The 16,030-nt window shown below is 35.8% G+C and overlaps 1 protein-coding gene across 3 annotated transcripts in view; it reads right to left on the minus strand.

Moving 5' to 3' along the window:
* PGM3 (phosphoglucomutase 3) overlaps positions 1-16,030 on the minus strand; it is a 23,321-nt gene continuing 7,291 nt past the window's right edge. For 2 of the 3 annotated variants that reach the window (XM_027855724.1, XM_027855737.1), the window contains 9 exons: positions 10,231-10,364; positions 8,801-8,996; positions 6,070-6,227; positions 5,394-5,477; positions 4,863-4,961; positions 3,329-3,445; positions 2,554-2,676; positions 1,539-1,712; positions 2-304 (listed from right to left, as the gene is read on the minus strand). In XM_027855724.1, coding sequence (XP_027711525.1) covers positions 218-304; positions 1,539-1,712; positions 2,554-2,676; positions 3,329-3,445; positions 4,863-4,961; positions 5,394-5,477; positions 6,070-6,227; positions 8,801-8,996; positions 10,231-10,364 — 1,172 coding nt within the window. In that variant the 3' untranslated portion in view covers positions 2-217. Of the gene's footprint in view, positions 305-1,538; positions 1,713-2,553; positions 2,677-3,328; positions 3,446-4,862; positions 4,962-5,393; positions 5,478-6,069; positions 6,228-8,800; positions 8,997-10,230; positions 10,365-16,030 lie in introns of all 3 variants that reach the window. The other variant, XM_027855729.1, reaches the window with a different exon arrangement.

Consider the following 16,030-nt stretch of genomic DNA (forward strand, 5'->3'; position numbering starts at 1 on the left):
CTGCTTGAAGTATAATCTTCAATTAGGTCAAGAAATCAAATCTATAACAATCACTAAAATTTTATTTTGAAAATTAATGGAATACTTTATTCCAGTTATTTAAAAATATTCTGATTGTAAATTAATTTTAAATTTCCCATGTCATAAATCATTACCTTTACATATTAATGACACTTATTTCTATTTCATACTTTTTAAAAAGTTGGTATACATTCCTTTAGAATGGTTTTGGTCTTTCTCCTACTCCTCCAGCCAGCTGAAATACTGCCAAGCTTACTTCAGTTGCAAGTCTATCTGCATTTACCTGTGAATTATTTTAAAAGTAAGTGAAAAACATGTAAGTATTTTAACACTTGCTACTTGTTCATTTTTAGCATATACTTAGAAACTTCACGGATCTTGCTTGGCAAAAGTCGTTGTGGCTACTTTAACAAATCAATCAGAATTTGTTCCCGAGTAGAAAACTTAACACTTTTTGCATGTTGTAAGTCAGGTATTTTCTCCTGAATAAGGTAGGGGCTTTCATTCTTTCATCTTTGTTAAAATTCAACAAAAGCTCCCTTAAGGAGGCTATAAAATATTCAGTTAACAGATAACTTTAGGCATTTTTCTATGCCAAATCCAGTAGGGTCCTGCTTGGAAAATAACATGACTATAGCCTCATACTCGTCTAGAATGATGAAAATGGGCTACTGTTTCCACACTGTAGAATGCTTTTATGTATTGAAAGAATAAATAAAAAGCTTTAAAAACCCAGTCATGATAAGGAGACAGGAAAATGTAGAAATTCCGAATCAAGAAGCTAGGAGTGATATTTGATACTTTTCAAAGAGGTACACTAAGACTAAAAATTTAGATGATTTTACTAACGATTAGGCAGATAATGATTTTCACCCAACTAGACAAGTCCTCAAGTTGCTTCCCCTCTAACAGTTTCCTGCCTTACACATATCAAATGCCTTAATGGAAAGAATACTGAATTTGGATTCAGACTACTGCTTGTAGATATTGAATATAATGGTTAAACTGTAGGGTTTTATCAAGGACAAGCTACTGATTATTGATTTTGTAGGTTTTTCTAGAAGGCAACCCCAGCAGAGTGTTAGAGAAATCTAATATGCCTTCCAAGTAAGTGACTTGAAAACACTTTTTTGCAGGTTCATGGCCTGGCTCTATTACTATCAAAGGCAAGTCCTTTAAACTCTCCGCACTTTTAGTTCCTCACCTGTAAAATGAGAAGGTTGGAAAAGAGAGCTTCTGAGGTCTCTTCCAACTCTAAATCTATGTATGACATACTGTCTTGGAATTATATAACTACCTTTATATAACCTATAAAGATTAATGTAGTAAACTCTACTAGGTGACTGGTCCTATCCCATTCTTAAACACAATATTGTAGAAAATTGCTGAATCTAAGCCTTAAAATAGGAGTGGATATATCAGTGTACTGGACTACCACACTAAGTTGTTGCAGGAAAAATTTTATAATGCTAAAGCATTCTATAAATAAGGAATGGTAATTATAGTCTAATTCTTACCTGTGAATCTGCTTCTGCATATACTCTGATAATATCTTCTGTTCCAGATGGCCTGACAAAAGCTCGTGACAACTTGTACTTCTTCAATAGTTCATCAATTGCCTCTTGTAGTCCTAAGGGTGTAACTGCTCGTCTCTCAGCATCTGTGGTATCAATTACTTGCCTGTCTGCAACCTAACACATAAGAAAATTTATCTTTTGTTAGTTCGTTGTTGCCCCCCTATCTTTTACTTTTTACTAATCATTCCTATCCCAAACTTACAAAGCTATTTAAGGCCTGACGGCCCAATTCCAGTCCGAAAAAGAATTCTCCAAATACTTAAGTCTCAAAACACCTTCTACACTATTTGATCTACATTTCATCCCATTTTAGCATGTGATATACAGCTCTTCATTTGACAGTTTCAACTGACATTTTGTGCAAATAAACTAATTTCTAATTTCAAGACTGTCCCTCTAATAAGGCAGAAAGTCAGAAAATGTTGATTAGACTTTATCATAGGTAAAAGGAAACATATCTTTTGTTATAGCCCCTTCATTTCTAAAAATATCCTTCTTATCAGTTAACACCTTGAGGCCTCTTAGGGTCTATTCATAACTTTGTTGTTGTTGTTCAGTTGTATCCAACTCTCCAGGACCCTATTTGGGGTTTTCTTGGCAAAGCTAGTAGAGTGGTTCTTCTTCAGTTCATTTTACAGATGAGGAAACTGAGGCAAACAGGGTTAAATGACTTGCCCAAGGTCACAACAAGTATCTAAAACCAAATTTAAACTCAGTTCTTCCTTACTCCAGGCCCAGCACTCTATCTATCCATTGTGCTACCTAGGTGCCCTGCCATAATTTTGTACCTAAACACAATTTAATCAACAAGTGGAATTAGGCAAAATTACTTAAATTCTACACAATGGGGATGAAATAAGAAACAGCTAGTAAGACATAACTGTTAATACTCTCATATCTGAAATTATATCTGAGAGTTTGGCGTCAGTAGCTTTTAACGAAGGGGATCTCTCACCGTGACTTTGAGTTGCCGATTTGGAAGATCAGTATAAATGGCATCCCACTGTTGTACCGATAGACCTTTTACTGCCAAGATTGCTTCAATTAATAGCATGTCTGAAATGGCATCACCTACTGTCTGCAGAATGAAAAGGGAATTACGAAGAGGCAAAAGAAATTCCTCCAGGTCACTGGGTCAAACTATAGCACCTCCCTCCTAAACATTCTTCTTGACATCAGTGATTGTGGGTTTTTTCTCTCTCAAATCCACATTTTATTTGTTACTCTTTAAACTACAGACTTTAGTAAAATGACAACTCTCAGACTGTTCCTCTAAATTGCCAAATGAAGAAGATGGTATTTGTTAATAATTCTATAGGTATGGGTGGGCTCAAGTTTTACTTTTCCCACCATTTACCTGACAGAGATGGGAGTGATGAAGCATTCTGGATACAAGACAGTATACACATGTATGTGTATGTGTGCATATATAGATGTGTGTCTATATTTAATTTTTTTTCCCCACATATACTTACTAGCTGTCATTAGATTATTCCTTTAGGTGGGGGTGTAGAACGAAATGGACTATTTCCTAATGTTCCAAAACGTCACCAAGAGTCCTTCCATTCTTATTCTTGTTACAACTCACTCCCTATAACATCTGAATATTATATTAAGAGTTCTCATGAGTGTTTTTCCCTTTAGCATGAAAATAACACTAAACCTTCCAGGAAATCAACCAGTGCATTATCTGGCACACTTTTTAAGCAATACATTATTTTAGTTCTTACTTGATTAATTAAGTCAATAACATTTTCAAGCATCATAGCAGCTTTTCTAATTTTTTCATCTGTTTCTTCTTCTGCCAGCTGCCTTATTTTCTTTTCAGCAGCCTTACTGAAGAGTACCTGAAATGAAATCATAAAACCACAATGATAATCTCCACTAAATATTATCACTTCAAACTTTTCACCTTCCCCACACTCCCTTTGATCACAAAGCTAGAAGATAATGGTTTAGCGTCAAAGACACTGGTAAGCAATGACGTCCCTAATACTAATCTCATTTAGTAAAGCAAAGATGGAAATTAGAATAGTAAATGAGAGCACAAAAGGGTAGATTTTTTAAAAGGCAGAAGGGGAACTCAAATTGTGGCCACAATTTGTTAGCAACACTGCCCATTTTTCTACCTACCAGTTAAACCAGTGGAGAAGATAAGGGGCATATATACCCACTCTTCTGCACAACTGTGGTTTCTTAAGCTATTGAGAGTAAAGGGGGCCTGGAGGGAAAATGGAAGAGAAAGGCCCTGTGTGCAGGACCTAGTGACCCAACTGCAGCTGCTTTAGTAAAATTGCTGTGAAGAAGAAATGTAAAAGAGCCTAGGAACAGTATATTCCTAGGTTGATAGCCTCCGATAATTGTGAATTTGTATGCATTAACTTTAACATCAAGAACAATAAAAGCCACATTAAGTGGCCCAAGTCAGTTTGCTAAAAAATAAAACTAATGAGGTTAATTTTTAAGAGAAGTTTCATCACATGTGCTATTGAAATTACACACATTTTATCTATAAGGTTCACTACACCAAAAGCCCTGGAGATTCCTGAATTTCCAACTATATCTGAAATCACTGATGGCTACTAACTTCCTAGATTATTAAGTGATAAACTTAACTTTTTCTATATGAATAGAATGTTGTATGGGACAGGGTAGGATGGGAGGTCAGAACTGTAATGACACTGCAAAGCAGATACCTTCAGTCCTTTCTTTTTGAAATTTGTTTTTCAGTTTACATAGTATAAGGGCATTTTCACAAAATGAGAAATCAAAAGTGCCCATTAGTAGATCACTATGCCTTATCTTTTAAATGCAGTTTTAAACTTTAGAACAATAATAATACAGTAAATACTAACATTTAAGCAAATGTTATTTTAGGTTTGTATACCAGCTATATTACAGATGATTAGCATTACTAGTTATACAAGTATTTTGATATAAGCTTGTTTATAAATATGACTTGGCCAAATGTTAATTTTGAGAATTTGGATAAGAATTGATCTTGGTAACTCTTGAAAAAAAAAATAGTCATGTTATATAGGAGTAGAGGCAATGTTGCACAGTACTTAGAGAACTGGGTTCAAGTCCTGCCTCTGACACTGTGTGTCCCTGGGCAATTCACTTAACCTTTCAGTGACCCAGGCAATCATAATACTTCAGGTGCAGAGAAGTGCTGATCTGCACTAGTAGAAATTCTACACTGATGAAATAACAAAACAATCCACACACAGAAAATGGAGAAATTACCTGCTAAAAAGACCTTACCGTGCCGTGGCCATTTGATTCAAAATAAACTCCTATGTCAAACTCTTGAGCTTTGTGGTGCAAATGTTTTACTCCTGTTTTGGTACAATAAACAGGTACCTATCAATAGGAATACAAAGAAATAGAAAACCTCAATAGGTTCACAGCTTACTTCTGAAAAGAGTTATGGTGGCAGAGTAATTTCTGAAATATTAAAAATGAGGGCTTAGGAAGACAAATGAAACACCTAGGGCTTCTTACCATTAATTAAAATTGCCTAAAGCCCGTAAGTCTCTTAGAAGGAAGGCAATAATGCCATAAAGGTACTAGAGTTAGTTCAATAACAGTAGAAAATGATATAGAATAACATATACCCTGAGCCAGCAGAGACAAAATAAGACTATTAATAACCATTATTGCTTCTCAGCTTTCAAAAACAAAGTATTTGTGAGAAAAATTTCCCTAAAGAAATGTGATATATTCCTAACTTACTAAAAAACACTTATCTTTAACAATAAGCTGCAATTACGAAGAAAATATCAAAGTGAATACCTTCATGATTTCTTCTAGATACTGTGTTGAACTCCCATTAGCATAGGCTGTTTGTACAACACCAATCTTCAAATTTTCTCCAACCTAAACAAATCCAAACCATGACATTTAACTTTTGTTTTTGAACCCAAAAAAAGTTACATGTGCAGAAATAAGCAGAAAGCACTATTTCAAAAAACTTTTGGGGAGTTCAAATTTATAAATTCATAAATTCTATATAAATAAGTTATTTATAATTTAAAGAGTTTACATAATGTGAACAATCATTCCCTGTTACTGTTTGGTCAGTTTGGATTTTCATTAAGGATATTTTCTTAAAGGGAGATACATAATGTGATTACTTAAAACAACCCAAAAGAAAGGAAGTAGAAAAGAGCATTCATTAGTATTCTAAAATTCAGTATTAAATAAGCTTCCTGAAAAATCCAAGGTTGTGTTAATGTTCTAGGAAGCAAGATACTAGGCACTCTGTCCCATATCCAAAGACAGGTTAAGTTTCCAAAGATGAAATGTTCCATGTATAAAATGTCCCCAGCATCAAATAATTAAAACTACCACCTCTTCAGACCATGTACAAAGTCTTAAACTTCTTTTTAGGCACAGAAATTTTTATTTGTGTGCAAGTAAGTGAATGGAAGAACTGTTTCACTATTGAGACCCATAAATGCCTTCTTACCTCCAAGAGAAGCTCTTTAAGAAAGCTGCTTATCAGAGTTGCTATTTTATCTCCATCTATAAGATGGAAGTGGCCATCAGCATCATTGTAGTAATAAACAATTCTGTCTGCATCTCCATCAAAGGAACAACATCTCTCATTGGGCTTTATTTCTAATCCTGGTATTCAGAACAATTTAAAAACACAGTTGTCTAAATTTTATAATTACAAAATGAACATAAAATTGAAATCATCATGAGAAAATTCCCCGGAACACATATTCATGATCTGTCCTGCTTAATGAAAGCCATGATCTCCAACAGACTAGACCTTTCCCAAGTGTCATACCTAAATAATACGTATCAGCCATTTCATGAAACAGGATTTTTTTTTTAAACAAGTGGACTTCAAATGCAAATCTTAACAGTCTTTACAAATAAAAGTATATTACAACAAATGCAGTACACTTAAAAGTCCCTAGTTACAGTGAAATTTGAGTAAAATATTGCTAATTACAAATGGACCACAATCCAGTGTTTGTTGTCCAGAGTTTTTTGTAATATTAAGATATGTTCTAAGAATCAAGTATCTATGCCAAGAAAAGTCCACCTTTTAAGCACTTTGAACAATCCCCTAGAAAGGTTTAGATAATAAATAGTTAAAAGGATCACTTTTTTTTGCATATGATTTATATAATACATGAATTACATGTATTAATTTAGTATTATTAAACGTCACTAAAGCACATATAATTTTGGTCTTTTTTCCAGTAATGGTAATTTAATATATGGAAGCCCCTACAACTAATAGATGGCCAGAATGAAATGTTTTTTTAAAGTGTGCAGAGAGAGGGGCTGAATGCCCACATAACTTAATTTACCTGCAGAAACTAAGGTCTTACGCAATTTTTTGAGATAAGCTGCATTATTACTTACAACTTCAAATGAATAGTAGTGAACATTTATGTAGCATTTTAAGGTTTCAAAACCACTTTATATTTATTATCTCATTTGATCCTCAACAACCGTGAGGTAGGGTGCTTTTTATTTCCATTCTGCATATGAAGAAACTGAGTCTGAAAGAAGTTAAGTCCTTGCCTGGGCACATAGCTAATAAGGGCATGGGCAGGAATCAAATTTAGGTCTACTAGAATCTAAGCCCAGCATTCTCTTCACTATGACAGAAGATCATAGTATATAAATGCTTGTTGAGAAAAGATGGCAGAAGAATGTCTGGGCTAGCCTTTACTAATCACAAAATGAGTTCTCTTCCACAACATTAATCAAAGATGACCACACAGAATGAATTCAAGCCCAGGCTGCTATGACCCATTAGGATGTAAGGTCCTTGAGGGCAAAGAGCGTATTTTTGTCTTTTGCTGTATCCCCAATGTTTAGCATAGTGCCCATCAGATAGCAAGTGCTTAATCAATTCCTATTGGGTGCAAAAAGTTAAGTGATGAGGAAATTACAACTTCTCTGACCCAGATTCCTCAACTTTAAAATAGGAATAAGAAAATATATTTGTTGTACCTCACAGTACCTCACAATGTTGAGAAACAAAATACATAAAATACTTCATATTCCTGATGCTCATTCATAATTTAAATTACTGTATTAAGGTTAAGCGTAAAGATCAATCCCAAAGAGAGGAAAAGCCAAATGAAAAAAAGCAGTTTATTATGATGAAAACACAGCTGAAAAAGCAAAATAACTAACACAGGGTTCCACATCGTGCAGTGGGGAAAACACCTGGAAACAATAGGTAACCATCGGAGTTTACAGAGTAGGAGAGTGACATAAACAAAACTGCACCTTAGTAAAATCACTTTGGCTGCTGGGAGAGAATGGATTGAAGAAGGGAGAGACTTGAGGCTATTGCTTCTTAGAGTTTAGGTGAGAGGCAACTGGGGTCTGAACTAGAGTGGTGGCTATGTGAGCCTGCAAAAGAGGTTAGGTCTAAAAAAATGCTGTAGAGGTAAAACTAAAAAGACTCAGTAACTGCATGGATATGTGAGCGGAAGGAGAGTAAGAAGTAAAGGATAACACCTAGGTTGTTTTGTCAAGCACTGGGTGGTGTGCTTGATAAAATAAGGAAGTGCAGAGTTCTATTCTGGACACATTGGGTTTGATATGTCCTATTCTAGGATATCCAGGTTGGAATAGCCAATAGGCAGTTGATGACATAAGAATGGAGCTCAGTAGAGATTAGGGCTTGATATACAGACCTGGGAGTTACCTGTATAATTAAATCCACAGAGGACAATGAAGTTATCAACTGAGCCACGTAAGTATGAGGAAACATGACTGCTTCTCTCAAAATTATTACGTAAGATTTTTTTTCTATTCTTTCTCACTTAACATATAGCTGACCCAGATCCCTTACAGAAGGAGGGTACTATAGGAATTAGGTTGACATAAAGACTTAGGAAAAGGCAAGTACCAACAAAAATCATTACCATGGTTTGAAAAGCTGTTTAAAATAAAAATTTTGTGATATCATAGGCACACACAAAAAAAGTAAATATATTCATTTGAATTTCTCTCAACTAAAGGTTACCTATAGGCTTACTAAGAATAAAATAGTGGAAGTCAGACGGCTTGGATCAAAGACTGCCATTATTTTAGCTATGAAACCTTGGGTAAATCAAGTTGTTAAACTTCTACAGACCTTAGCTTCTTCACGTGCCATTTTCCAGTTCTATATTTCTCACTGGTTAAGGATCAAACTTTACATGGCCAACACTACGTACCCTTCGGAGGTTTCTGATGAGTTTTCACATAGTCAGCCCCACACAAGTCATTGAGTTTCCCTTTGGTTCCATCATTAAAGATGTGAAGTGATAGCTCTTGTGGAAGATAGCCTTCCATTTCCTTCAGTTTCAAGGCTCCTACACCACTTGCACAATCGATTTTCAGAGCTCGGTTTTTATGACCACTGCTAAAAGTCTTAAAAAGGAGAAAAGGATGTAAGGGAGAGAATAAAATGAAATGTTAAAAAAAAAATACATTTTGTGTCCTTCAATGAAAAAGATAAACCTTGTTCATACGTATTGATAGTTTTAGAGGGGTCCCACAAAAAAATGGATTGATAGTAAAACCAAGAAACATCAAAGTAAATCCAGTTAAGCCTGATAATTTTAACAGTTTCGCTGGTTTGACATGCTATGGCACTAAAAATCTATTATATTTGGCATCAATTTTTACATAGGAGATGGCTTATATAATAACTAATTTTAACTCTGGAAAAAAAAATGTCCCCAATTCCTTTCATTGGAGAAGTGTACACTAGGGCCATGGAATGTTGCATACACTGTCAAATACAGTCAATGTTTTGGTTTTGTTTAATTATTTTGTCCTTTCTTACAGAGAAAAGCATGGGATACACAGCAGGAAGGTAATGAGGAGATAGAAGAATTATCCAGAAATGATGTAAAACCAAAGGGCTTACAAACCAATAAAGCTTTGTTTCAAAAATAAGACTCCAACTTATTTTCCTATCCAGGGATATGAGTTAGAATCATAGTCATCTCAGTTACCACTATTAAAAACAAATGACAACGCAACAACATACTTTTGCCTTTAAAGTTGAATGTTTACAAACATTTAGCAACATTTAGCAACATCTGGCTAAGCAATTCTCAGTTTCTTGCCAGTTTCATACATTTAACTTACAGGAGGTTCAAAGAGTTTTTGTTTTGTTTTTTTAAAGAGTGTCCCCATCTTAACTAGGCTGAGGGGCTACAGCCAATCTCACTTTGATTAGTACAGGAGCTTTGGCCTGCTTCATTCACAATTTGAAACAGTTTTCCCCTCCATAAGTAGCCCCCTGGTCTTTGGAGATCACTACTGATGCTAAACTTAGTTTTGCACACATGATCTGCACAGCCCACTGCAGCTCAGAACTTCCAGGCTCAATAGATCTACCAGTCTCAGCCTCTACAGCAGCTAGAATTACAGGTGTGCACCATACCCAGCCAGTTCATATAGTAGGTTTTTTTAAAAAACCATAAATACACACACACAATTTATTTTCCCCTTAGAGATAAGGAGGTTAGAGAAGAGAACAGAAGAAAGGGTTAGTGACCTATCCAATTAAGGTAAACAATTAAAATGTTTTGTGACAGAACCAGTCATTTGTTCAAAGCCAAATTCTAAAACACATTTTTAAAGAGGTTTTCACCTGTTTTGTAAGGTCCACAAAGGCCTTAGAGAGTTTCTGGTAGTAGCCTTCTATGGTTGCCTTCCCATACTGCCCATTAGTATTTTGACAGCACACCAGGTAGTGAAGCTGAGGTGTTGTTACTAAGCCAAAATCTGCCATGAAAGAGTCAATTACCACATCTTAATTAAATAAAAACAAAACAAACAAAAAAATTAAGACTGGGGAATAGCCAAGTGACCAATCAGGCCTCTTAAAAAAAGAAAAGCTCCAGGGAGAGAGGGAAAAAAAAAAGTCAAGCTGATTTTCAAAGTAACTACATTTTGGGGCAGCTAGGTGACACAGTGAATACAGCACTGGCCCTGGAGTCAGGAAGACCGGAGTTCAAATCCAGCTTCAGACACTTGATACTTACTAGCTGTGTGACCCTGGGCAAGTCACTTAACCCCATTGCCTAGCCCCACCCCCAAAATTAACATTTTACCCAAATTCAAAGTAATCAAAACCTCAAATTTTCATTGTAAGTAATAAATAAGATTAAATATAAAAATTAATTTCTTAGCTAAAGATTTTCTGTAATATGTAGGTATCATATCCTGCCCTGAAGTGAAAATTAATTTCAACACTGATTAAGGACCTACTATTTATAAGGCATCATACAAAGTCACAAATGAAATAAATATTCCCTTCTTTCAAGGAGTGAGACATCTACAAGGAAAACTGCTGAGGGAAAGAACAATAACAACTTGGAGGGGTGGTGGTGGGGAGTGAAGATGGAGATGGAAAAGGTAATCATCAAGAAAAGTTCCACTTAAGAGGTAGCCTTGAAGGAAGGAAAGGATTCAGAGATACATGATTCTAAGTATGGGGGGCAGAGTCTGAGAGTATTAAGTTTGGGCAACCAGTTTGGCAGGAATGTGGCAGGTATGTAGGCATGAAGGAAGGTGGGAGGAAATAAAGTATGGAAAATCAGATTGGAACCTCAAACTGAGGGCCTCAAATGTCTGGCTGTTTGTATTTTTATCTGCTGAAAATGGAAAACCATTGGAGGTTTGAGGACAAGAGAGCACCAAAGTCAGACCTGTACTTTAGAAATATTTGACACCTGTGTGAGCAAGAATTGTAGAGTGGATAGACTTGAGGCACAAGGACTAACTGAAAAGTTATTACAATTGTCCAATCAAAAGGTGATAAAGACTTGAACTATAAAAGGGATGGATGCAAGAAGTGTCATGACTGACAAGACTGGAGAGAAAAAAAATCAAGGATGAATACAAGCTTGCAATTTGGGTGACGAATAGGACCACAGTACCCTTAACAGAAATGAGGCTGTTTGGAGCAGGGGTAGGTAAGGGAAGTAGGAGAATAACGACTTTCAGACATATAGAACTTGAAATGCCTAAAAAGAGATGTCCAACAGGTATTTAAGAAAATGTGATTAGAATTCAGCAGAGAGTCAACTGCAAAGAAATGATCCTTTAACCCCTAGAAGCTTACAAGATTTCTTAGACTAAGAGAAAAAGAGGGCCCAAAGAGAAGCTTTGGGAAATGTTACAGTAAGGAGTCAAGAGAAAGGTAGGAAGTGTTCTCAGAACTACTACCCTGCCCCTTCCTGTCATACTCCTAGCCGCCAGTAAACCTGGAAAAGTGGTATTACTGGGAATCATCTCAAATACCTCCAAGAAGCTTTTATTTAGCTCTACAAATTTGAGAATAGAGCCAGCCTAGGTGTGTGTCTGTGTATAGGTGCATTGAGTGAAGAACCTGATAATCTTCCTTTTATCATTCTTTCACGAAATGACCCACAAGAGACCAAGACGACGATGTACCCACAATATACTCTTTACCCTACCATCCCTATCAATCGACAAACATTTACTATAAGAACTTACTATGTGCTAGCCACTGGGGATACAAAAATGAAACTGTTCTTACTCTCAATCTTTCAACAGGGGAGGGAGGGAGGGAAGGAGAGAGGGACAGAGGGAGAATAAATCCAATGTAGTACTTTTCCAAAGTGCCAGAAAACAAAGTAGACACCCAGGAAGAAGAGGGAGTATCTCTAGCCCCTCTGAGCCATAAGTAATTACAAAATTTGGGACAAGAGACGCTAAAAAAAAAAAACTAACCTAGAAAGATTCTACACCCATATTATACCAATGCTCTGTTGTGGAAGACAAATAACTTACCTAAAAAACTGAGACAAGTTTGATCAGACCCAAATAAAGTCTCCTTGCCCCACGATCATCTGCTTTTAACTACCTTCTACAGGTAGGTATTAAGGAGGGGACTAGGGAAACACTAAAAAAGTGAGACAGGTTGCACTTCAGAAAAAAAAAAAAAGGAAGATTGTGTTCCATATATTACCAAGATCCTTACATCACTTATCCTACTGCCCACTCTAGTTATATTGTAATGCTCAACTTCCTACTTCACCCCCTACCATTACATCAAAGAATGATCTGATATCAATCATTTACCCTTTTGGGACACAAACCCATTCTTAAATTAGGGGCTTACTTGCATTAGAGAACTCTCCAAAATACAATGACATTTGCTAAATGAACAGAATAATATATTCTTATGTTAAGTTGAATATCTCCTACTTTATGCTTTGCTATGTGGATACAGATAAATAGCAACTGGGCAAACATTTTAAAATAACTTTGTTCACGATCACATTACTGGAAGGTGAATTTACAGAATGCCTTCTAATAAATTCATAAACTCAAATAGTCTAAAATAAAACAAGCAATATTTGTTGCATTTATAGCATAACAATATTTTTTAAGTATTAATTTTAAAAATACATCTTAGAAAAAATTTTATCTTCAAAAATTATATCCTAGGATCCCACCTATGCAGAATGTGTCCAGATTAAAGAAATGAACAGTTTCCATGGCTGAATGATACTGTACTGTTACCATTAGTGCTCTACAACATAGTAGAGTGATTTCTTTTAGAATACAAGAGACAGCTAGGGTTATTAATAAAGTCAAGCACTAGATTTGAGACTTTAGGACACCTGAATTCAATCTCCAGCTCTCTACCTTATTAAGTTGTATAGTCTTGGATAACTTATTTAACTTCTGAGCCTCAATATCCTTATTTGCAAAATGGAGGCAGATACTTATACTACATCCTTCACTGGCATGCTTTGAAGAAAATTATTATTATCATTGTTCTATTAGTCCCACTAAATGTTCCACTTTAAAACAGGCTCAAATGACCAGATAAACCCTTCCCAAGTCCACTAGATCCTTTAGACCCATTTAAAAATCAACTGCATTATCTACACACTGATAGTCACGTAAATGTTAAAACCTCTGACGTAGGTTAATCAGAACAAAGCCCAGAACAGGTGAGAATTAGCTCCGTGACATTTGTGCTTTTAAAACTAAGTTCAGAACAAAATTCTTACATGCCTCAAGTATTTGAAATACTGGGTTCATGTTTTTGTTAATTCAGCTTCACTCAAGTTAGAAACATCTTGTGATTTACATCATTAATGTTCTCAGCTAGTGAGAAGAAGTGTGTCTGTATATGAATTAGATGTGATTTTTTTTTAAGGTGCAGAAAGTTATACTTAAGATTTCTCTAGAGATAATTGAAGACAATCTATGGTTATATAAAAGCACAAAGTGAGAATCACTGACTTAATGGTTAATTTCTCAGCAATTAAAAAAAATTTAAATGTAAAAGTTGTCCACACCTGGAATTATTATTTGAACTATTAATTGAACTAAGTACCCATCACTATGAATCCCATATTAGGGAACAAGAAGGCAGTATAAGACATGGTCACTTTCCTAAAAGAGCTTCAAGTTTAAATTGAGAAACAAAACACCTAACGAAGAGCAAAGTCACCATAAACAGTACAAGCAAAATTACAGAGGTTCAAATAACCATGTTGTGTGCCAGGAATGGTGTGGAGATATGAACTGAAATTGGCTGGCTGTTGGGGAATCCCAAGATTAAAGGAGAGGCTCACCACAAGGAGCTTTAAAAGCCAGGCAAAGGAGTATGGATCTGATGTAAGAAAAAAGGAGGAAGCCATGCTAAGTTCTTGAGTAGACATGCAACATACTTAAAATAGTATTTTAGAAAAATTAGTCTGGCAAAACTACTTATGATAGATTAAAGAACAACACTAGAAACCGGGTTTATATGCTGTTAAATAATTATTCCAAGCATCCATGTTAAAGAATGGTTAACGGTGGGGCAGCTAGGTGGCGCAGTGGATAGAGCTCTGGCCTCAGACACTCAACACTTACTAGCTGTGAGACCCTGGGTAAGTCACTTAACCCCCACAGCCTCACCAAAAAGCAAAAAAAAAAAAAAAATTTAAAATAAAATTTAAAAAAATAAAAAAAGAAGGGTTAGTGGAGCTGAAAATCACTTCGATTCTGTAAAGTAATTGGTAATTATGCTAAGTGGCTAAAATATCCATACTTCTGATCCAAAGATCCTACTGCCAGGTATATACTCCAAGGAAATCAAGGCCAGAAAGGACCTGGAGACATCAAAATATTCACAGCAGCGCTTTCTGTAACAGCAAAGAATTGGGGGGGGGGAGGAACCAGTGCCATTGATTGGGAAATGGATAAACAATCTGGTATGTGAATGCACTGAAACTGAGACAATGAATATGACAAATACAGAAGACCACGGGAAGATTTATATGAACTTATGCAAAGTAAGCAGAACCAGAGTGTGCGTGTGCGAAATCGCGTGCGCATGCGCCCACGCCCACACACATCCCCCCCACCCATATCAATGGAAATAAAACAGAAACTGAACGCTGTGAAAACTATCATGACCAAGTTTGGTCCGAAAGAAGAGATATGAAAAGATACCTGTCTCTCTTCTTTACAGAGCTAGGAAACTATAAGCTGTGTAACAGAGCATATGGCAAGGGTGTTTGGGTTTGGTTTTTTTTTTTTATGTATTGGGTTTATTTTGCTGAATTTTTCCCCTCTTTTTATTGTTATGAAATGACTGAGGGATAATACTAGGAAATATAGGTAATGTAAAAATTTTAAAATAATAATCCAGGTATCATATGATTAAGGCCTGGAGAATGGTGGAAAACAGAATAACTGGGGAAGGGACATTTATATAGTGCCTACGTGCCAGGTACATAGTAGTACTAAGTGCTTTTTACAAATATTATCTCATTCGATCTTCACAACAACCCTGTTAACTATCTCTATTTTACAGTTGAAGAAACTGAGACAAATAGAGGTTAAGTGACTTGCCCACTTGTTCACATGTGTCTTAGGTGGGATTTGAATTCAGGTCTTCCCACCTCCAGGGTCAGTGCTCTATCCAGTGCACCACCAATTACCTTATAACAGGCCTACACAACCTGCAGCCCGAGGGCTGCTTGCTGCACACCAAAGGATTTCCGACATCCTCTACATTTTTCATCTGCCGCTTACAATCCTTTGGTGTGCCTATGGATCACAGGTTGTGCAGGCCTGCCTTAGAATATAATATATTATATAAACATAAAGAATAGAAAGTCAAGCACAAAACCTGGAAACACCTGCATGAAATGATGCAGAATGAAGTAAGCAGAACCATAAGAACAATTTATATAATAACATTGTAAAGACAAAAACTAAGAGAGTTAAGAATTTTAATCAATGTAATGACTAACCTCATGGATAGCATGATGAAGTATACTACCTACCTCTTGACAGAGCAGTAATGGACTCAAGGTGTGAAATGAAATACATAGACATGGTCAATGTCAGAATTTGTTTTGCTAACTCTGTATATCTGTTATAAGGGTTTTCTTTTCCATTAGGAGAAAGGA

Source organism: Vombatus ursinus, unplaced genomic scaffold, assembly GCF_900497805.2.
Source record: "Vombatus ursinus unplaced genomic scaffold, bare-nosed wombat genome assembly UNPS02000582.1, whole genome shotgun sequence".
NCBI classification, from domain to species: Eukaryota; Metazoa; Chordata; class Mammalia; order Diprotodontia; family Vombatidae; genus Vombatus; species Vombatus ursinus.